The sequence below is a fragment of the Mirounga angustirostris genome, unplaced genomic scaffold (genome assembly GCF_029215605.1).
Source record: "Mirounga angustirostris isolate CCGP_5_RB_7025 unplaced genomic scaffold, mMirAng1.0.hap1 SCAF_13, whole genome shotgun sequence".
In the NCBI taxonomy this organism is placed as follows: Eukaryota; Metazoa; Chordata; class Mammalia; order Carnivora; family Phocidae; genus Mirounga; species Mirounga angustirostris.
In genome coordinates, this window is record NW_026991721.1 from 103899416 (window position 1) to 103924058 (window position 24643).

Here is a 24643-nt window from a genome sequence, read left to right on the forward strand (position 1 = left end):
TGACCACATAATAAAGGCTACATGGTATGAAAATATTTAGCTTTCAAGTAAAATATTCCTGATGCACATCCTGGCTTGAAAATGTGTGTTTTCACTGATTTCTTAATCTCTTTAAGCCTGGTGTTGTTTTAGGATGTAGAGATCTCCCAAACTACATTTTGAAGTCTCATGACAGAAAGGATCTTTTGTTTTGCGTTATATTCCTAGCACTATGTTTTGCTCAAATGGATGCCGGAAAAAGAGTTTAATATATTCACTGCCTATTATAAATGTTTCAACATTTATAAATAAATAAGAGCATGTATTGTAACATAAAATATTTAAGGGCACTGGAGAAGGGTAGGTTATAGGATATCTAAAGATTCACAATAAATTATAAGAGATTTTTGCATTAGTTTAAGATATTTCATCAAAGGAGACTCCCCACAAGTTTAGAATCAAAGACTTGAAGAAGTAGAGTCCATCTAACTCAATTCCTCCCATAATAAAACCATTCATCTGCAGTTGATATATGATAAAAGTCAGGGAGACGGGGGGTGTCCATGAACTATGTACCAAGTAATTCTATGTATTTTATTTTATATATTTGAAACATTACTCTGAGTAGGGTTTACAGGCATTATCAGACCCCTAAAAGGGTCCACGGCAGGAGAGGAAGAGGGTAACAGTGACAGAGAATGTGAGGAACTCCAAACAACAGGGAAATGAATTTACAGCACAGTTGTATGAGTTCACTATCCTTTAACTTCCGAGTAGAAAACTTGTAATTCAGGTCTCCCATTCTCTACTATCACATTTGCCAAGTGAACCTTAAAGTTTAAATCAACCCTGTAACTGACTTTCAGTCCAAAGTAACAGTGTTATAAAGCAACATTCACTGCTGAACACACTAAAACAAAAGATTTCTTTGAGGTTAGTTTTTCTGATTGTTTCCCAAACAAGAAAACAATGACAGTCAATTCAAGTAGGATCTTTCATGTCAGAATCTTAATATGGCTTCTCATTTCCATCAACTAGAACATTCAAAGTAACAGCTGTACTTCATACAGATTCTGCAATTTTATTTTAGCTTTGACTATAATAATCATGATTGTTTCTTCTTCAAAAAAAGAAATTACAAGCTCAAGATATAAATTACTTTTACAGAGTACTTACAGAATTGCCCATATTTCTAACCAGTAAGTTCGATGTAGAATATCACAAAATACAGTTCTTAAATACTAGTTTAACCTAATTTTCTTACCAACAAAACAAAAACCTTTGTTAACAAAAAGTGCAAGTGATTATTTTAATAATCCATTTGCAGGTAAGAATAATTCTACTTTAATCAAAATAGCACCTGCTTGAAATTCTTCACTCTTTAAATGACCATTAAACAGTTTTGATGGGGTTTCTTTTATGACAACTCGATTTTATTAACAAAATTCAACACATTCAATGTGATTCAGCCACGGTTTACTTTTTGATGTCTTAAACACTCTCTATGTACTGACATTTGCAGAAAAAAATTATAGCAGTGACACCTCCAAGAAGCTTGGAGACGGAAAGAAAGCCAAGCATTTAAAGGAAGCATTTAATAAGATTATATGGTTTCTCTCTTTCAAGCATAACAAAAGAGAATCAGTCCTTTGACCTTTTAGCATCAAGAGAACCTTCAATCTGGACTTGATAAAACATGCAACCTGTCAGTAAGCTAACAAACTTGAATAGTGAAATAAGTATGTTCCTTGAACAAAGATTCTCATGAATAACAGTGTACACGCCAACTTGGAAGAATTAAAATACCATGGGGGCACCTTCATGGCTCAAGAGTTGGATAAAACTCTCAATCTCAGCTCAGGTCATGATCTCAGGGTCATGAGACTGAGCCCCACAAATGGCTCCACACTGAATGTGGCGCCTGCTTGGGATTCTCTCGCCTTCTCCCTCTGCCCTCCCCCACGCCCGCTCACGCTCGCCCTCCCTCTCTCTCTCCCAAAAATAAACAAATTAAAAAAAAATTTTTTTTTAAAAAGGTACCTGTGACAATTCTCTACTTCAAATTATGTACAATAATGGAGTCCCAGGTCATCACTACTCTGGACTCTAATGACATCCACATAATTGTATCTCAATAAAGCTGGGGGGAAAATCCAGATGTAGAGTTCAATAGTTCATATGCCACCCATTCTGTGGTCCTCTGTATTCCTACCTCACTATTAAAAATGAGTATCCATGACAATATTAGAGCTGAAAAGCCAAAAATAGGTACTAAGCAAGGACACTCACTTCTTCAAACCTTAATCAGATTTAGTTTTCCTAGTACTTGGGGTGTTTTAGATGTCTAACTGATTTCTATTTTAACTCAATTGTAATCAAGTATATACTGTGTATGAATCCAACCCTTTTAATATATTGAAGTTTATTTTATGACTTAGTATATGATGCTTTATGAATACAGCATGTGAACTGGAAAAGAATGAAAATTTCACACTTATCAGATGTACTGCTCTAAAATATCAATTAGGGGGGTGCCTGGGTGACTCAGTCAGTTAAGCAGCCAATCTTGGTTTCAGCTCAGGTCATGATCTCAGGGTTCTGGAATCAAGCCCCGCATCAGGCTCTGCACACAGCACCGAGTCTCCTGAGATAATCTCCCTCTCCCTCTGCTCTTCCCCCTGCGTGCACTCTCTCTCTCTCTCTCTCTCTCTCTCTCTCTAATAAGTAAATAAAATATTTTTAAAAATAAAATAAAATAAAATATTGATTACACTGAGGTGATTGATGGTGCTGTCCAGATGGATCCTCAGTGTCTTCCTATGTCTTTTTAATCTAGTTGCTCTACCATTTGCTGACAAAGAAGAGTTAAGTCCCCTGAAAAGATATGGAGCTCTCCTTCCCAGACTATGTCTTCCAGTAGTCCCCTCTCATCCTGAGGGCCATAACTGCCCTAGCCCCATCCCCTTTTCCCCAGACAAGAAACACTGCATACTTTCTATGTGAGTTTTCTCCTACTCTGTAACTGTGACCCATCCTTATGGCAAAATTGCCACAACAGAGAATCTACCCTGTGTCAGTCTTTTCTTGCAAATTTGACTCCTCTATAGAATCTGCTTATTTTTGTTCTCTCAAGTCCTTAAGTTTCATATTTTATCCAAAACTTGTAATTCTTACCTCAAGAGGGTCAATCCATTAATCACTTATTATACATGTACCACAGAAGCCTGTATGCAGACAAACCTTTTTCATAGTTTGTGTGTGTGCGTGTTTCTGCCTGAACCCTAATAATAAACCTAGTTCATCCAAAAATCTCAGAAAAGCCAGAATCCATGAGAAGTTTGGTAAAGCAAATTCTATGAATCAATAACTATTATTCCATGAAAAATAACATAATATATTCAGCAAGAAGAAGATCAGTAATAGTCCTGATTTGATGTGCATTTAATTAAGATAATTCTGATGGCTATGTTGGAGGATGGATTTGAGAAAGGAGATCAGTTAGGGAGCTCAGTCCAAAGCAAAGAATAGGGAGAGGAAAATAGTAGACATGAAGGAAACGGGGACTGAGCCAGAGTAATCACAAGTACACAGCTAAGTAAACAAGTTAGTTCTCCAGAAATCAAAAGGAATGTCAGGGGAAAAGTCACAAATATTCTGCCCACACAGTCCACAGCATGAAAATATTATGCCTTTACTCTTCTCTTCATGTTGCTTATATTTGCATCTATCACCTCAGTCTACCCTCCAGAAATGGGAAGTAAGTAGTGATAATATCAAAACTCTTCCATACTGTACTAAAAGTGGGCCTTCCTACTGAATCATCACACTATGGCCCACTGAGCCAAAATGAATATATCCTTTTCAATATAGAGATCCAGGTCACTACCACCAACTGATCAGTTAGCACATAACAGGAAACCTATCTGCTATCCCTGATTTATACTTTGATCAGAATGATCTACGAAAATAATTTTACATATAATCATACTAAACATACATATTTTAAGTATCTCCTATATACACTATCCAGGCTCAAGTTCATATACTGAGCTTCTTAATCTAGCACAACCCACCTGTTCAAATTTAGCTTTGACTCCCTCATATACATCTTCACAAAGGGACACATATATTTCCATCTGCAAGCCTTTGTTTACACTATTCCCTTGTTAAAAATAAAAGGTCCTTATAATCACAATTCTTGGCGAAATTCCTTTCTTCAAGTCCTCAATTCAAGTCCTGTCCTCACAGGTCCTTGCACTGCCTCCCTCCAAAACATTTCTGTAACACACCTAAGCCAACAGGCATTGTTATCATCACTTAATGCTTATGTTCTCTATACCCAACCAAACTACAAACGAGTATAAGCATGTCATTGGTCATCAGGAAAATGCAAATCAAATCCCCAATTATACACCACTTCACACCCTGTAGTATAACTAGAATCAAAAATACATGGGGCAGGGGCACCTGGGTGGCTCAGTTGGTTAAGCATCTGCCTTCGGCTCAGGTCATGATCTCAGGGTCCTGGGATCGAGCCCCACATCAGGCTCCCTGCTCGGCAGGAAGCCTGCTTCTCCCTCTCCTGCTCCCCCCGCTCGTGTTCCCTCTCTCACTGTCTCTCTCTCTCTGTCAAATAAATTAAAAAAAAAAAAAAAAAAAATACATGGGGCGCCTGGGTGGCTCAGTTGGTTAAGTGTCCAACTCTTGGTTTCAGCTCAGGTCATGATCTCAGGGGTCATGGAATCAAGCCCCATGTCAGACTCTGCACTGAGCAGGGAGTCTGCTTGAAAATTCTCTTCCTCTGCCCCTCCCCCCACTCGCACACCCAGGCTCTCTAAAATAAATCAATCTTAAAAAAAAAAAATACAGATGATGACAAGTGCTGGTGAGGGTGTGGAAGAATGGAACCCCTCAACACTGCTGGTGGAAATGCAAAGTAGTACAGCTACTCTGTTAAACAGTCTGGCAGGTCCTCATAAAGTTAAACACAGTTATCATATGACCTAGCAACTGCACATACCCAAAAGAAATGAATGCTTATATGCACAAAAAATCTGTATACGAATGTTCATGGCAGCATCACTCATAATTGCCAAAAGATGGAAACAACTCAAATGTCCATTAACTGATGAATGGATAAACAAAATGTGGTATATCCACACAATGGAATATTATTCAACCATAAAAAGAAATAAAGTACTGATACATATAACAATATGGATGAAGTTTAAAGACATTGTGCTAAGGGAAAAAAGTCAGTCACAAAAGACCACAAATGATACCACTTATATGAAATATTCAAAATAAGCAAACCTGTAGCAATAGAAAATAGATTACTGGTTGTTTATGGCCAAAAGAAAACGGGGGTTTGAGGAATAACTGCTAAAGGGTGTGGTATTTCCTTTTTTTTTTTTTTTTTAAAGATTTTATTTATTTATTCATGAGAGACAGAGAGAGAGAGGCAGAGGGAGAAGCAGGCTCCCAAGGAGCAGGGAGCCCGATGTGGGACTCGATCCCAGGACCCTGGGATCATGACCTGAGCCGAAGGCAGACGCTCAACCATCTGAGCCACCCAGGCGCCCGGGTGTGGTATTTCCTTTTGGAGGTGATGGAAAAGAAGGAACCTAGACCACTTTCTTACACCATACACAAAAATAAAAAATGAATTTAAGACTCAAATGTGAGACCTGATACCATAAAACTAGAAGAAAACATAGGCAGTCGACTCTTAGACATCAGCCTTAGCAACATATTTATGGATCTGTCTCCTTGAGTAAGGGAAACTAAAGAAAAAATACACCATTGAAACTACACGGAAATAAAACGTTTTTGTGCCACAAAGGAAACAATCAACAAGACAAAAAGACAACCTATTGAATGAAAGAGAATATTTGTAAATGATATACCTGATAAGGGGCTAATACCCAAGATAGAGAACTTATATATAACTCAACACCAAAAAAACAATCCAGTGAATAGAAATTTTTTTAACAAAAATTTTTAATGTATGGATGACCGACATATGAAAAGATGTTCAACATCACTCATCACCACGGAAATGTAATCAAAACCACAATGAGATATCACCTCACACCAGTCAGAATGGCTGGTATCAAAAAGAAATAACAAGTGTTCACAAGAATATGGAGAAAAGGCAACCCTGATGCACTGCTGGTGGGAATGTAAATTGGTGCAGTCACTGTGGAAAACAGCATTGAGCTTCCTCAAAAGATGAAAAATAGAAAATTCCATACGATCAAATAATTCCAGTACTGGCTATTTGCCCAACGAAAATGAAAGCACTAATTCAAAAGATATATGCACCTCTGTGTGTACTGTGCATTATTTCCAATAGCCAAGATATGGAAGCAACCCAAGTGTCTGTCGACAGATAAAGAAGATGTGGTATGTGTATACATATGTGTGTGTGTATACACATACATATATACAGACAGTGGAATACTTCTCAGCCATAAAAAAAGAATGAGATCTTGCCATTTGCAACAACATGGATGGACCTACAGGGTATTATGCTAAGCGAAATAAGTCAGAGAAAAACAAGTAACAAATTATTTCCCTTATATGTGGAGTCTATAAAACAAAAGAACAAACACAAATACAGAGAACAAACTGATGGTAGCTGAGGGGAGGTGGGGGGGAGAATGGTTGCAATAGATAAGGGGATTAAGAGGTACAAAATTCCAGTTATAAAATATGTAAGTCACAGAGATTAGAAGTACAGCATAGGAAATAGTGAATAATATTGTAGTAACGTTGTAAGGTGACAGACAACACCTTATTAGAGTGAGCAATGAGTAATGTATAGAAGTGTCAAATCAATATATTGTACACCTGAAATTAATATAACATTGTATGTCAATTATACTTAAATAATATTTTAAAAAATTTTTCAAGGAGGGCTCTCACTTTTAGAAGTCACATTTTAAGATGAATCTACATCAAGTTTTCTTTACTTGACACTATGATCAGATTTATATTTAAACTGCAGTAAGCGGTCACAGTAGTAACGTTGGGTAATACAAAAACATCAATAGAAACTATCCTTTGCTTGCTTCCCTACTCATCATTTCCTGCAGAGCTCTTCTATTATCCTGAACCTGAATGACCACAACCACTGCCCCCACCTCTGCTCATGCTCTTTCCCTCTTTGTCCAGCTACCGAATCCAATACAACCTTCAACACTAATCAAGTCCCACCTACTGCAAAAAGATCTCCAGGACTCAAGCCCAAAGTTCTAGTTCAAATTCAAAGCACTTTACTACTACAGTTAAATACTTTACATTATCTTTCTTACATTTCTGTTGTTATTTCACAAAATGCTTCCGTATCAATATCTTGTCTCCTCAACCATGTAACTTTCTTAAGGGCTGACAAATCTGTTTCATATCTGGTATAGCATCATGTTCATATCATGTAAATTTAAAAAATAAAATATAGGAGGGAAAACGTGGCAGAGAATATGAAGTCAACTGACACAATCCCAAAAGCTCAGTCTAGCCCATATGCCTAAAGGCTCAGGATTTTCATTCTTTTGGCAGTAGACTTTTGAGTCTGGGTACAATGAACCGCTTCAGTGAAAGTAGGAATAATGAGTCCCTGAAGTAGCTGTGGGTGTTCTTACAGAGATCTCAACAAAGTAAGAAAGAAGCTTGTGTCCTAAATGGACCAGCAGAGCCTTTTAACCTGAGAAAACCAGAGCCTCATCAAATAACTATTTCTTGGCATCTGCTAAGGCTTTACATTTCACACAATGTGCACAACTCAGTAAATGGATGCTCCCGGAAAAAAACTTCCCAACTGCAATGAAACTACTCTTGCCCTCAACTTCTGAACTGAGGAATTCCTAGAAAACTACCTAAAGCCTTCCAAATTAATGACATAAATGACAATATAATTAAGCATAAATGAGTTGTAGGTCCGAATTTGAAAAAGCTTATGAATCATCTTTCTGCTTTATACTGCTAAATACACTCTTGGCAAGAACACATAATCCCAACACAAATGTGAACACACAGACCTGCCAAAACAATTCTTTCATTTCTGGTTTAAAATATTAGAAAATTTTGATTATCATGCTTATCCACATGTCTCAAGAGATAGCACAACTACTACCTAGTAGTTTTTAGAATGCACCTGCAAGCTTCTTAAACGTGGGGACAACAGGACCCAGTGCACTGGATGAGGAGGAGCCTTTGTGCAGCACCTGCCTCTGCCGAGGTTAAATCTGCAGCTGAAGAAGGACACAGCTCTAGGGAGGGGTCTCATAAAGTCTTCCGGCAGCAGTGATTTATACACACACCTTTTGTCTGTCTGTAGGTGCAGAACCACCTACCCGTTTAGACATGAAACAAGCCTTTGATGGGAGAACATTAGGATCAAACTGATCTCTACAAGTGAACTCACTGTAAAATAAAATTACAGGTGGTTCAATGTAAGAAATTAGTTTTTCTTTTTTTTTTTTCTTCACAAAATACTTTATTAAATTTTTAGGATAAAGGAATTTTTTAAAATAACTATGATATTTTAACAAGCTATTGAGTATTTAATGATGTTTGCAATTACAAGAGTGAAAAGAAGGTGGGGACCTGCTCTGTGTGTAAGGATAGGGGCTTAAACCCTGAACTTTTAAACAAAAGCAAACTGCACTCTATTTCAAAGTTTGTGAGACTAATTACTCACTGACATCACAGGGCCATTCCTCCTACAGAAGAGAGTTTTACACTAACACAGCCCACTCTCTGTGGCTATTTGTATGAGAATGGAATGAGATCTAGTACATTTAAATCCAATTCAATTTCATAAAGGTTTGGTACTAAGCAAAAATTTAAAGTAATCTACGCAGTATTTAAAAAATAATTGAGAACTACGACAACTTAAGACGTCAGTTTTTCTAAAGAACTTCCTCCACCATCTTTAGAAGAAGGTGGGCAGCCAATATTTCACTTACTGTTTTTCCCTAGAGAAGACAGAGGACCACGTCAAGGAAACAGGACCAGAGATCAAAGCAACCAGTATGAAGAGGACAGGATGATGGGTGGATTAACAGAGGTTTAGGAAAAATTTCACACAAGATATTTACTGTTATCTAACCCAGCTTCTGAATTCCAATACTAGGGTCCTATCTAAAATTAACCCAATCGGCCAGCAACCATTTTCTGGCTGCTTATGTTCCAGGTACATTTTTCTATCAAATGGTACAGTCTAAGTTGGGATAAGGAATCTGAATAAACACATAAAATGTCAACTATATTTGAATTTAAAAGGTTCTACTCATTTACTTATCATTCACCCATTTCATTCAACAAACGGCTACTGAGAACCTACTAATGTGACAGGCAATCCTGATGGATACAAAGACAAAATGAAGGACACACATTCGCTACCTTCATAAAGGTATAGAGTATGGTGGGGAAAACAAACAATATGATAGTGCAGCGTGGTCAGGGCTATGACAGCGGTAAGCGTAGGCTCCTGAGGAAACATACTCTGGAGCACCTATTCAGTCCCAGCAAGCGTAACTCCCCACCATTTTAGGGCCTTACCAAACACAGAAGAATCTGTGTATCTCTGGAATTCATGTTCATCATTTAAACGGAAGTAGTTGTTCTGTATCCTGACTTGGGAGAAGCAGACCACAACAAAAAGACAGATGTAAACAGTACTTCCGGCGGCTACCTAGCTTCAGGGGACAATCTTCCATAGGTCTCTGGTGTTTCTGCCTTTTTTTTTTTTTTAATTTAAATTCAATTTAGTTAACATACACTGTATTATTATCGGAGGTAGAATTTAGTGATTCATCAGTTGCATACAACACCCAGTGCTCATTACTTCCAGTGCCCTTCTTAATGCCCAACACCCAGTTACCCCATCCCCCCAACCACCTCCCCTCCAGCAACCCTCAGTTTATTTCCTATAGTTAAGAGTCTCTTATGGTTTGTCTCCCACTGTTTTCATCTTATTTTATTTTTCCTTCCCTTCCACTATGTTCATCTGTTTTGTTTCTTAAATTCCACATGAGTAAAATCATATGGTATTTGTGTTTCTCTGACTTATTTCCTTAGCATAATCCCTTCTAGTTCCATCCACATCATTGCAAATGGCAAGATTTCATTCTTTTTGATGGCTGAGTATATTCCATTGTGATATATACATATCACAACTTCTTTATTCATTCATCTATCAAAGGACATCTATCTGCCCATCTTCTTTCCTTACTCCTCCCAATTATCTTTTCAAGGATGTGAGTAGAGCATACAGCCTTCGAAGATACAGTATCTCCCTTGGGGGCAGCAAACAGATTCGTTCCCGGCCAGGTGAATAAAGGTAACGTCTCCTCCCTGGGTGAAGGCTGGACAAGTTTGCTACTGGCCCTTTTCTAAGATGAAGTTCCTTAGCTCTCACACAAACCTACTCTGTGGATGGCACCAAGCTGTACCACATTCACATGGTCCCTGTGGAATTTAGGAACAAGAAAACCAATGCAAACTTGAAGCTCCTTCCTGCAGCTGGCTATGCCATGAGTTGTCTAGCAACATAAATCAAAACGTGGCAGGCATACTTGTTAATCTGCAAGTGGAGTGGCATTTCAGACTCTCCACAGTTCTTGAAACCTAGAAATAACTTGTTTTTCTCTCTTCAGTAAATAAGAAAAGCCAAATGAATCTGAAATTTCTGCCACAAAATGAGAGCTAGTCAATGGAAGGTGAGGAAAGGAAGAGAAGAAAATTAACCCAGTACCCCATATCTAATCCTGTAATTATAAAACCATTATACAAATCTGGTTAGCTAAACTGGTATTAGTAGTCAGGCTAGAAACCAAACAGTGTCCTGAAGCCTGTCTGATAGCATATTTTTTGGCAATTAAATACCTTCTCCCTCTTCTTGTGGAATAGGAAATTTAGAAATAGAGTATTATTTCTAAAAACACTCACTAAAAAAAACAATACTTTGTTCAAGTTATTAAATAAAATGGACCAATAGCTATTAAAATACATATTACTAAATGTGCTTGAAATTGAGTCAAATAACAACCCTTAATAGAAAATAGTAAGGAGAAAATAAGTCACTAAAAACCAGCTTTTCAGATTCCTTAAAAAAAAAAAAAAATTCAGTCACAGAAGATGTGGGTGGGGACTAGAGAGCTTAATAGAATTTTACCTAGTCTTTGTTTTGTAGAATTCTACTTTATGGACACGTCAGCAGCTAGGAAAAAGTCTAGATAGATCAAGAGATACAAAGAAAACAAAACAATGCTGAACCAAACCATAGGAGAAAACAGGTTATTTAGCAAGTTCTTACTAAGTGCTTTTGGAATATGCAACCATTTCCTCTATCAAACATTCTGAAATTAGTGTACCTTCCATAATTAGGATTCACAGCAAGGAAGAAAGCATTGCTCTGTTGCTTTCCATAACAAAAACTAGCAGATATGAAAATTCATGCAGGTGGCAGAATTATTCTAATCATGATTACCCAAAAGATGTAACAGGAAATATGCCTTTTTAATTTAGAAAACAAACTTAGGAATTATTATTTGCAGGCAGGCTCTATAGTGATTGCTACTAAGAAATTAAGTGATTCATTTATTCCACCAATGTGAGGGATGGGGAGAAAGCAGATCAACAGAAGGAAAATTCCATCAAGAGAGATTATCAGTGAAAATATGAGCTGTGTCTTTTATGTGCTCTCAGAAAAGTTGCAATATGTGATTTCTATTTCATGCATGCCTAACGCTTAGAATTTTCTTCATATATTCCAGGGACATTTACTAACGCACTGGTTTCTGGAGCTTAAAATTAATGCACTGTAAGAATCACTACTGTGTTGGCTTTATTAGAACTGTAACAAAATATCATTCTGTTTTCAATCATTTATAATGTCAAACAAAAACCAGCAGATTTTCTGTCCAACACTATATCAGGACCGTCTGTCACTTTTATTCTAACAACCACCAGGCAAGCTAAAAGAAGAAAAGAAAGGAAAACAAACCAAAAATAGCAACAGCCTTCTGGAGGTGGAAATGTCCAGAGATTGATGATCTGGTACCTGTTTAATAAACTTTTTGTCCTATAGTGAAACACTCCTGACTTGAAATATAAAAATTTTAAAATTCAGTTTATTAAAACTTCATTGTAGATGTTTCCAATCATGACTTGTTTAGAAAGTTACATTATCGCTTTATTTTGATGCTAGGGATGAAGAGCTATTGATGAATGCCACAGGAGAGACTCTCTGAAAGAAAATGACCCCAAACTACAAACAAGCAGTAAGTACCTCCCATGTCAAAAATGCTGCAGACCATGCAAGAAATGGAACCCGATCTCAAGAACAGTCATCTGACTACACATTTCTTTCACAGTCAATGCACCTATCAAAGACCAATTTACCAGTTCTTCCACTTAACCTTCCTTCCTTCCTTTTTTGAAGGGGTGAGCGCCCAATTTAAAAAGGGAACCCAGTACCAAAGGAGTCAAAGAACCCTCATACCCCAGGTGTGGTGGTGTCTCTCAGAGAGCCAAATCCCACCCATCAACAATAACCCAAAAGACATGGAAGGCTCAAAGAGAAACTACACAATTTTCTAAATGACAAACAGTGTGTTCCATTCATTAAGCATCATTCATTACACACACAAATACCCCACAACAGTGTCTTCTACTATGGCCATATAAACAGAAGATTTGTCAACGAGAAAAAAAAAAATACAGGAGACTCTATGATCCAAAATCAAAAGGAAAACCACCCAGCCTAGAGAAAGAAAGACAAGACAGCAAAAAAGGCAGAGACAGAGCCAGAAAACAAAGAAAGGTTCATTTTACTTTAATGATTCTTCTTTAATGTTTTACAACATTATTGGTCTATGATGGACTGTAAATTAAACACTTAGGCCTTGAAAAAACATAGCTTGGGAAGCACTCCCCTGAAAACTTTTAAAATTGAAGTCAGCATGGCCAATCTTATTCTTACAAGTATTGTCAAAAGTAAAGCCTCACACATATAATGGCTTCGGGGAGCCGGAAAGAGGAGCGCTCAAGCACCACCAATCACAGTGCAAACCGGAGGAAGCTTATTTTACATGCCCAATCAGGAGGAGGGAAAATGTTCTCCCCGCCCAGCAACAGCCCAGCCAATGAGAAACCAACATACTTAGCCAATGAGAAGACATCATCACCGGAAACTCTTCAAAACAGCCCCTCCCAACTTCCTCCTTTCCTCAGAATCAAACCCCTCTGCTCCGTTGTCTGGACTTGCCTATGCTTTGTCATAGTTTTTCTTTCTTTATTTTTAATATTTTTATTTTTATTATTTATTTATTATCATCTTTAGAGAGAGCGAGCAGACGAGTGAGGAGGAGCAGAGGGAGAGCGAGAGAGAATCCCAAAAGCCCCCCACGCAGTATGGATCCAGAGGGGCTCGATCTCAGGACCCTGAGATCATGACCTGAGCGAAGTCAAGAGTCGGATCTTAACTGAGCCACCCAGGCGGCCCTCCGTCATAGTTTTTCTGTCCTCCGTTTCTATTATCCTAATAAATTCCTGAATAAATTCATTTTGCTGGTAAAATAGCTGGCTGTTTTCCTTCTATTGTCAACTGTATACAGTCAATACTTAGGCTTTAATGTTACTGAAAAAAACTGGCCCCTCTTAATGTACAGGCATCCCGTTCCCACTGCACTTTCCTGAAATGCCACTGCTCTGGCCAATAGAGCAGTGCTAGCAGGGCTCCCGGAAGTGTCTGAATTCTCTACATTCCCTTTACCCAGTCTAGCTCCCAGGCTCCACCAACCAACCAGCAAATCACACACAGCTCGGGGCACCAGCCAAGACAGAGTACTTTAAAATGTTTTTGAAATAATGTATTTCAACAAAAGCAATAAAGTAGTCATCATGGAAAAAACAACTTAAGGACTTTTACTGTTTCAAAATCCAGTATGCTTTTTGTTTCAAATTACGTATGTATGGAGTGAGCACAGCAATCTTTCCAGTGCTTAGAAACCAATAATGGTCTTAAGCCAGCAATAGCAGAAGAGTGCTTTACATGCTCTCAGGCAGGATCTCTGACCATTCTATTTGAAATTGCAACCCCGCAACCTGAACCCTGCCTCCCCCTTACCCTGTTTCATTTTTCCCACAACACATGCACCTATTTTTTTGTCCATCTTCCCCCACTAGAACTTAAGCTCCATGAGGTCAGGGAATGTTGTTAATGTTCTCAATACCTGGTACTTAGCAGGTTTTCATTAAGCATTTGGTGAGTGAGTTAATTTTTCTTAAAACAAACAAACAAACAAAACCTATGAAGCCTTCATTTAATAAGCCTCCATTTCACCTGAAATGCAAACTTTAATGTCAAAGCTTCACATCAAAGCAAACGTGATTTAACTCTGCCTGTCACCAATAAAGGGCACTGTTTCAGCTGCTGCCTTGGACTCAGTTTCAGCATGTATCTTTGAAGCTGTTCCAAAAACGTATATTGAACAGAACAAAATAAAACGGAAATCTGTTCTGACAAATTTGAGAGGTGAAGAGAACATGATGAGTAAAATCCACTGCTTCCACAAATACAGTCCTCCTGTTAAAAAGTTTTAGGTAAGTATACATATATTGACTGCTAAGACTTCAGAACAAAGGGTCTTAACAAACAACATTTTGGAAACTCAACTATTCATAACGATAGTACTTGTCATATTAGGCTAAATTCTCTACAGTTACATTTGTTAGAGCTATAAATATAAACAAGCACTTGTTGATGACTTTGAAAAGCTCCTTTATTTCTGATTATCCTAACAATCAAGCTCAAGGGCAATTTACATGGCCCTCAATAATAACCTGTCCTATTTCACATTTCTTTCATTACTTCCAGTTTACTTTAAAGTGAAGATAAACATATCCTGATTAAAAATAAAGTTTCCAAAAGTTAGGCTATAAAATTAAGTCACTAGAAAATTCAGTAGCCAGGGGCACCTGGATGGCTCAGTCCATTGAGCATCTGACTCTTGGTATCAGCTCGGGTCTTGATCTCAGGGTTGTGAGTTCAAGCCCCACGTGGGCTCTACAGTGGGCATGGAGCCTACTTTAAAAAAAAAGAAAGAAAAGAAAAAGAAAATTCAGTAGCCAGCAGATGCTTTAAATACTGAGGATGTATAAAAGTAGGAAATGAAGGGGAAAAGTCAAAATATTGTTGATACAGTAATGATTCATCATGTGAAAGAATAAACATCCAAGCCAAAAGCCTTTAGCTTTCCATTGTCAATTTATGTCTTCAGGAAATCATATGCATAAAAATTTCAAATAGGGAAGGAAGGAAAATATATATTTATATACCAACTCAGTATGTACATTTAACTTTCAAATCACACAATAACTATTCCTTTGGAATTGGAATCAAGTTTGAATTACAATTAAAGAATTAAGAATGGAGGAGCGCCTGGGTGGCTCAGTCGTTAAAGAGTCTGCCTTTGGCTCAGGTCATGGTCCCAGGGTCCTGGGATCAAGCCCCGCATCTCAAGCCCCACATCGGGCTCCCTGCTCGGCGGGAAGCCTGCTTCTCCCTCTCCCACTCCCCCTGTTTGTGTTCCCTCTCTCGCTGTGTCTCTCTCTGTCACATAAATAAATAATATCTTTAAAAAAAAACAAACAAAGAATTAAGAATGGAAACAAGAAAAAGAAAAAGCACCTGTAGGAAGACCAAAGAGCATATATGTGAACTCTATTTGAACTACTCAACATTTAAGGTCATCCCACCATTGCTCCCCTTCATGGTGCCAAAAATTGAGGGCAGTACAGTAATCTTGACTCCTAGGTTTTAAAGAGCTCTCCCCTCTGTTTAATTCAACTAAGCATTATATAAGACCCTTGCACACCAAGGTTATGGCGATCTCAGTAGTCACTTGGTACAGAACAAACTGAAATTAAGACATTCATGGAGGTATATCATGAAATGCCAAAAAGAAAAAACTAGTGAAACAGACACTGGGATCCAGATGTCAGGGAGATGAAGAAGCGAAGGCTTCAAGGAAGAGGATCGCATCAGACAGGCCCACGTACAAATTCCAGTTACGCCGCTTCACTAACTGTGCAACATTAGGCAAGCAACTGACCCTTTCAGAGTCTCTTTCTTAACCTGCAAAACGGGGGTCATCCCGCCCAAGACTGTGGTAAGAGTTTACTAAATGATATACAATAATCAAAGTGCGTGGCAGACTACAGAAAACGAATATTCATCACTTCCGGATACTTCTTTTACAAAATCTGAGTTGTCTGCGAGAAATTTCGGGAAATAAGCTACCATTGGTTCATTCCCATTTTAAATCAAATAATCATGGTGATAAAATACAGCTAAAGCAGCACTCTCCTGCAACAATTCATCAGTATGTCCCAAACATTCCCCAAAGGCATTACTTCCTCTAATGCCCATTTTTAAATCAACAGTCTTTAAATATAAGCAAAATCCATAACCTAATATCTTCTACATAGTATCTTCTAGAAATATACTGCACAGTATTAATATCCACAAGAATATTGCCAGGTGACTGGACAGAGAACTCCCCATCCAGAAAATTAACATAATAATTTCATATACTAATTCCACATGAAATAAATATCTATTGTTAACACCACTTTTAGTTCTATTTACAAGCAATCAATCCATTTCTACAAAGCACTGTGTTTTGCCTAATATAGCCTGGTTATATCAATTATAAACTCTCCATAAATATTTGGTTGTGATGTCAACTGGACCTGTGATAATCAGCGTAGGGTTTAGCACTCCAGATCAATGCACAAGACTGAGAATGTGAGAAATGCTCTATCCACTATGCTATAATCATAAAAGCAAATTAGTTTTCTAATATAACACCTGGAGTTATATTAGAACTGTATCTCCTCCTTATCTGTATGTTCCTATTATACTTTATCGAGTGGAAATCATAGCTAATGTTAACTACCTCCTTCTATGTACACAACTGTGCTGGGTGCTTTCTATTTCTAATCACAATAATTCTGCCAAGTAGACATTGTAAAATGGACCCATTTTACAAACACAGACACTGAGGCTCAGAAAGGCTAACTACTGAACATCGTACCAAAAAGAGCTCCCCACACTAAACACATACTTTCTTGTGGTCATGGTTTTTCTCACTCTGTACTCTTTGCTTAGAGTGCTTACTCCCCCGCTCCTATTAACACCTATCCATTCTTTAAGGTAAAACTGCTGCCCCAGGCCATATTCTCTCCCAGGTGCCAAAATTAGAACTTTAAACCATCTGGTTACATGAACAAATAAATGAAGAGAAAGCTGGAATTCTCTACCGAAATTCTGGTTTAATAATCAGTTACATTAACTCAAGTATAAGCCTCTAAAACTCACTAAGTCCTGAGCACAATCCCTGGCGCCCAGTTGGCACTCAGTAATTTTGCTCCTGGAAGGAAGAAAAAAAGACAAGCAGGAAGGAGGAGGGAGGGGGAAAGAGCAAAGATACAGAGAAAAGAGGCAGAAAAACTCCAGCTCCCATTTATCAGAATCTTGATTCAAAATTTTAGAAAACTTTTGTAAGAGAATACTTATAAATAATAGTAACATTAGCTAATCTATGCTTTACCACCGGGGAGTTCTTGCAATACCAAGAATTTTCATGCAAAAATATGACTCCAAGTAAACAGAGTATAGATTCTACTCTAAACAAAGAATTATCTATGAGTATCATTCAAATCTTAAGGCTGACCTAGGTTTATTCTTCTGATGGCTTTAAAAGGACAAGTGCTAAGTTAAAAATGGAATCCACCTCAGTCTCATCTCTAAACAATTATAAAATGAGAAAGACAAAAGTATATGCTTAGAGATTCCACTCTTCTATTTACGAAAATGTTTTAAAATCATTTTCAAATTCATCACCTGAATTATATATTCATATTCTTCTCTAACACTGTTTCCTTGGAGGTCAACTTTCTAGCCAGCAGCCAATAAAACTAGCCAAACACAAGTTTCTTCCCTATGACAGGAGGTCAGCCAACCTCTTACTGCCCTGTTGTGTGATCATGCCAGCTGGGCTCTCTCCTACCCATCTCTTTTACTGCTCTGTCACTCATGGTTCACTCTCCAGTGCTAAGGAAATAGGTTTGTCTGCCAATGCCTTGATCCTGTCAAACAGCAAAGGCCTATGACAGGGCAGTCTTCCAGAAGACATTGCTTGCACCGGGCACTCAGTACCTCTCCTCTCCATTCATGCCCAGGTCTAAAGAGGTAAACACATCAATTCTGTATTCCACATGTCTGCACACAATAGGCAGCACAAAGTTACTTAAAGTGCTGTCAATTACGCCGACATCAACCACTTAGAGCCAGCAAACTAAGTACCAACTATGGTAGGCAACAGGACAGAGGAGAAGGAGAATGTAATTTGGCATCAGAGATAGGTTCTGAGTACTGACTCCACCACTGTGCCTTTTTGGAAAAGTCATTTAAAAGGCTTTGTGAAATTTAAATACCATCATCTGCCTTTCCTGTCATGAGGATAAAATGAGAACTTGTAAGAATTTGGTATATGATAAAACACCAAATACATTATTTTACCAATGACAGTCATAGGATTATTAAATCCCATGTCATCTGCAATTCAATGTGTCTCCACTGGCTCCAAACTTTAAATGAATTCTACAAATCTCCTCCCTTTCCTAAGGAGGCAAGAAAGGAAAGAAAAGATAATCGCAACAAAGAATATCCTGTGATTTAAGTAATATGACCAGTTCTCTGGTGTGTATGGTATGTTGTCCCCAAAAGCAATTCTGAAACAGGAGTAACAAAAATACAAAGATAGCGGTGTCTGAAAAAGGACTTAGTCTCCCAAGGGGAATACATTCATTTATGTGTAAATAATAGTACTATTTCCATTTTGACTATGGTTTGGTTTTCTTTACTTTCTCAGGTCTATCCTTAAAAATAGGTAATAAAGGAAGAAAACAGCCTCCAGTGAGTACAACCTGATACTAAAATATAAAATGCAAGAACAAAGGCTAAAATGGAAAGCTGATTTGTGACTGCAGATGCAAAAATCACACTCAAAACCATATGTCTTAAAAACATGATAAAGAACCAAAAAGCTGATGATAATTTGAGCACAAGTAAATACTGACTTTGAAAGCCCGAAGGCACATAATATACAAAGCTGGCAAGACTAGGTGAAGGTGGGGGCTTAAAGGCAGTAAGCCTTTGTATTTCTATTTCAGCCAAAGAACCAGTGATTTCAACTCTGGCTGTGTACAGTACTAGGGAATGAGCAGGAAGAAAGAGAAAAACATTCCTTTATCAGCATCTCAAAATCCATGCTGTTACAAACTATTCCTCACATTTGACATACAGGTCATCTATTTCCAATTTATTACATCTAAAATAAATCATGTAGGTATTTTAAAGAGAGAACTTTTTATAGTATACCATGCAAATGTATTCTTAATTAGATCTTTGCATCATTACTATTAGATAATTTCAACTACTATCTAAATTCCAAAGCTTGGCCTCCACAGGTATATAATTTAATGAGTGAAAAAAAAGGAAGTTATTTATGCTAATGTTTATAGAAAATTAAACAAAACCTTTTCAATCATTTTTAGTCAATCAGATAAATCTTATATATTTTCAAAATCTTACACAGTTTCAAAATAGAGGTTTCCAAAAATAAACCCCACATGCATGAATTATATATAATTCACAGCAAAAAAACTATCAAAGCAAAAGAATAAGAAATTCAGTAATTCACTCACTTTTTCATGAGACATTTTTGAAATTCAACAGGAGTTAGACACCGTATCAGGCCCTGAAAACATACTGGTCAGTAAAACATTAATTTCAAGGTATTCAAAATTCAGTAAGGGAGGCAGGCCAACGCACAATTCTGTGTGACAAGGGATATAAAAAAAAGTTTAAAAAGCCAGAGACAGTAACTAACGTTTAAGGACATTTTGGAGATCAACAGAAAAAAAACAGTACAGGGGAAAAGCAGGGCAAAACATAAGCAATACACATACACAGAAATTATACAAGTGAAATAAATGAATAATGTTCAGTAACAGAATCGAAGAAAGATAAATTCAAATGGTAACACATTTCTCACTGATTTTTTTTTTTTTCAAGTAAATGGGTAAAGACAGACAAGGCCAGTGGGACAATGACTGTGACCTCTCCGTAGGATAGTTTGGTAAAATGTATCAAAAGCTTTTAAAATGTGTCATGGTCCCAAAGTCATTAGAAGAAATTAAGCCAATATCCCTCGTGAACACAGAAATAAAGATCCTTAACAAAATATCAGCAAACAAAATCCTGCCATAGATACAACACATCATGACTAAGTTTATCATAGGAATTTAAGGTTGGTTCAACACTTAAAAAAAAATCAACATATCAACAGAACAACTATATGTTCACTTTAATAGTTGAAATAAGAAAGGATCTGACAAAATTTTCACCATCTATTTTGATAAACACACCAACCCACCTAGGAACAGAATGGAATTTTCCCATCCTGATAAAAGCATTTCCAAAAAACCTATAGCTAACATCAGATGTAAAAGACTGGAAGTTTTCCCTCTCACAGATCAGGAGCAGAACAATGATGGCCACTCCCACCACTGCCCTTTCAACATACAGTATAATTAAGAAAATGAAATAAAAGACACACAGATTGGAAAAAAGAAACAAAACCAGCTTTCTTCACAAACTCCATGACCATCTACAGAGAAAATACCAAAGATCTCCAAAAATAAAGCCACTAGAACTAATAGGTCAGTTTAGAATAACTGGCTTACAAAAATAAACAGTATTTCTATATAGTGGCAACAAAGAATTATAAAATTATATTTTAAAAGTACAATTTATAATAGCATTGAAAACTATGAAGTAGTAAGAGATGAATCTAACAAAAATGTGCAAGATATGCATACTTAAAATTATAAAACCATGCTACAAGCTTTTAAGGCCTAAATAAATGCAAAGATATGCCATATTCCTCAATCAGAAGACTCAAAATATCAATACTCCCCAAATAGATTTATAGATTTCAATGCAATCTCAATGACAATACCATCAGATTTTTTTTTTTGTACCAATTAACCAACTGATTCAAAAACTTATATGGAAATGCAGTGGGCCAAAAAGAACCGAAACAATTTTTTTTTTTAAATATCAGTTTGGAAGAATTGTACTACCTAATTCGAGTTTACCATGAAGCTAATGAGGATGAGTGTTACTAGTCAAAGGATGGCTATAAAAACGAAAGTGAGTCAAAGAGACCTACACATACATTGTCAACCGTGGACAAAGGGTCAAGGTTACTGAATGGAGAAAACACTACTTAACAAAGGCACTGGTTCAATTGGACATCCATTAAAATAAAAAAGAAGAAGAAACCTTAACCCTTCCCTCACACCATACACAATTATTAAGTGAAAATAAACCCTAGCCTTAAATTTAAGTACTAAAACTATAAAAGTTCTCAAGGAAAAGACAGGAGAAAATCTTTGTGCCCTTAGGTTAACCACGGATTTATCAGACACCACACAAAGTGTATCAATTCTGTAAGAAAAAGTGATAAATCACACTTCAAAAACGAGATTAGTATCCCTGTTCTTGATCAATCAAGTCAGAATACCTAGGCTCAAATTCCAACTATGCCAGTAACAAGCTGTGCGCCTCACTATCTTATTGTCTCTGTGTCTTAGCTGCTTTTTCCTTCTACCTGTACAATGAGATAGTACCTACCTCACAGGGGGTTATTCAAAAACCAAATGAGATAATGTTCAGAAAATGCCTTGTTACACATTAAGCACTCAGTAACAATGTTTGCTACCTTTCCAAGATTTTTATTTAGTTACTTAAACACCTATCCAAGTTTCAAACTTTAAAATTTAGATTATTCTAAGACTAGTTCGAATTTTATTAAACACTGTATAAAAAAATAAGGGCTCAGCTTCATTTTTTATTCAATTCGCTTTAAAGAAATGATTAAGGCATACAAAACAGGAAGAGACCTAGGGAAGGGGAGGAGAAACACATTTACTGTGCACCTACAAGTACTCCAGAAAACAGGTGGTTTATCTGAATTATCCCTTTTATTTCTCCTGGCAGGTAGCTACGGAGAAACAAAGGATCTACATGAAACTTTTAATAAACCTTCATAAGTGGCTTTTAAAAAGGAATGCTGGCTTTCTATTTAAGATACTGGGTTGGTGCCCAAAAGCAAATGTCTCATTAGAAGTAAAATTCATGCTTAGGGAGATTAAATCATTGTAAGGAACATTTATAACGATTTAAATCAGAAAGTAGTATGTTAAGAATCACAGTGAAGGATCCTCACACCATAAACCATAGAACCCCATCACCTGCCTTCCTTAACACTATAACCATGACTCCAGCCACTTTTTAAAACATGCCTCAGAAGAATGGCAAAGGAGAAGATTAAATTTGTCAGCCCTCTTAGAGTTCCCAAAGTTATGAACAATGAGAATTCTCAGGCACCTATTCCATCTTTAAATATGGAGAAGGAGGGGAGAGTTCACTGCAAAGAAAGTCATCCTACAAATTTCTCCTAGTCTTTATTTCCCCCATATTTCCCCAAAGGCCACACAAGCAGCACAGGGTAAGAAATGGTGGGAAATAACAGAAGACCCCTCACTGGGGGTAAACTTACCTGTACTGCTTTGATATCTTGAAGGTCCAACCCAAATACATTGTGCCGCTTCACTGTAAAGAAATCAGCATTGTGTCCATCCTCCTCCTCCTCATCTCTGTCCAAAAACTGCCCAGGAGCTTCCTTGGACTCCCCAGTGCTAGGGACAGATGGAGGCTGAGGCTCTTTTGCTTTTGCCAGTTTCTCTTCCATTTCTTCCTCATCTTCCTTTTCTTCCTCTTCATCACTGATCCCATTAGCCAGTGTGTATTCGATCCCTTCTGGTCTTTTCCCACCTTTCTGAAGGATGGACATTTTCTCATTGAAGTAGGCTCTAAATTCTTCCACTTCATCATTGGTGAGGGAGGGAGCCCTTGGTTCAATTACTTTATTATCTTGGCTCACCACCAATTCTTTGGTGGGTTGTTTCTGCATTTTCTGAAGAAATCTTACCCGTGGTGCCACAGCAAGACCAAGAGACCTTAAATATGAGCAAATGAAAATAGTTATCTCAGTACACTGATGATGTGCTTATGTTATTATGCAACAGTTAAGATTGGATTTCTATTTTGGGAGCTTTTTTTAAAGAAAACACTCCTCTGAGATACAACTCAATCTTGACAGGTTAGATCATCCAAAAGGCAAGCCAAAAAATACAGAACACCTGTCAGAAAACATTAGAAATACCCCATTTTTCATTAAGAGGTTAACAAGGTATAAAATAAAGAGCACGAGACCAGAAACAAGGAAACAGCTCAGGTACTAAATCTGCCTATGTTCAGTTTACCTCTCTCAGCCTCAGCTTCCACAAAGATGGGGTAAGAGTACCTACCAGGCCCATCTCACAGCTGTTCTAACAATCTGACTTGCTAAGTGAAAACACTTTGTGAAACATAAACACTAAAGCTGAAAAAGACATGGACATGGAAAAAGACGTGAAAGGACAGAACAGTTCTCTGCAAAGAATAAATGCGAGTTATCACTGTCCACTCCTCTTAGACACTTAATACGACATAATCACTTCTACAAAAATAGGATTTCTAAACAAGAGATCAAAAAAGAAAAGAAAAATTATTTTCTCTTTCTAAGATCAAGATTCACTTTATGAATCCTAAATTCTGACTAACGGATTGGAATAAACTCGTAAAGCCAGCCCTGCTATGATAAACAGCTAACATTATGACATGGATCCACTGCCTGTTTCCTATGAGACAAGATTCAAGAAACTGAGAGGTGCTGTGGTAAAAGCATAGACTCAGAAATGGGACTGTTGAGGTTCAAATCCTGACTGTCGTCCACTAGCCAGGTGACCAAAGGATGCTACTTAACCTCTATTCCTCAGTTCTCTTATTTGCAAAATAGCATGATCAGTATCGACATTAAAGGGTTGTTGTAAGAGTAAAACAAGTTCACAGATGCCATGCACTTAAAATACTGCCCAGCACATACGCGGCCACTACTGAGCACTTGCCATTATTACTGTTATGGGGACAAACTCACATCCACCAGAATGTCTCGCTCAGTGTATTACAATTGTATTTATGTGTCTCTCTCAGCTACTAAAACTTGGAGCTCCTTTAAGGTAGGAGTACATACATCTATAATTTTAACATCTAGCACAATGAACTATACATATTAGCTGTTCAAAACATGTTTCTTTAGGAAAATAATTTTTAAAAACATTTATCATATCCTACATGTCTAACACTGCTTTAGGAATTTATAAGTCAAGGAAATTACATGTCTAAACATCCACAAAAATTAAGCAACACTACATTAAACTGTACCCATTATTTAGGCTCTGCCTTCCCTTAACATCACCAATAAAAAGCAAAGGTCTTCAACTGTGAACAGATGAGATTTCCTGGCATTTGCAGCAATAAAATGTCCCATAAATATGACCCTCCAGTGTTAAAGCCCTGTGCCTCCCCTGTTTGCTAATACCTCAATAAGTCAATCAGAAAACCAGGAGAGAACTTCTTTGT

General features: G+C 37.3%; 2 protein-coding genes across 4 annotated transcripts in view; both read right to left on the reverse strand.

Annotated features, from left to right (window-relative positions):
- The window catches only part of LOC135362431 (annexin A2-like), a 102171-nt gene extending 79354 nt beyond the window's left edge, over positions 1–22817 (reverse strand). The window contains exon 1 of the mRNA XM_064577488.1: positions 22680–22817. The gene's annotated coding sequence lies outside the window, so the exon portion shown is untranslated. The remainder of the gene's footprint in view (positions 1–22679) is intronic.
- Positions 1–24643, reverse strand: part of DDX10 (DEAD-box helicase 10) — a 329122-nt gene that overhangs the window by 258738 nt on the left and 45741 nt on the right. For all 3 annotated transcript variants that reach the window (XM_045895095.3, XM_064577487.1, XM_045895094.3), the window contains one exon: positions 22680–23139. In XM_045895095.3, the coding sequence (XP_045751051.1) occupies positions 22680–23139 (460 nt within the window). The remainder of the gene's footprint in view (positions 1–22679; positions 23140–24643) is intronic.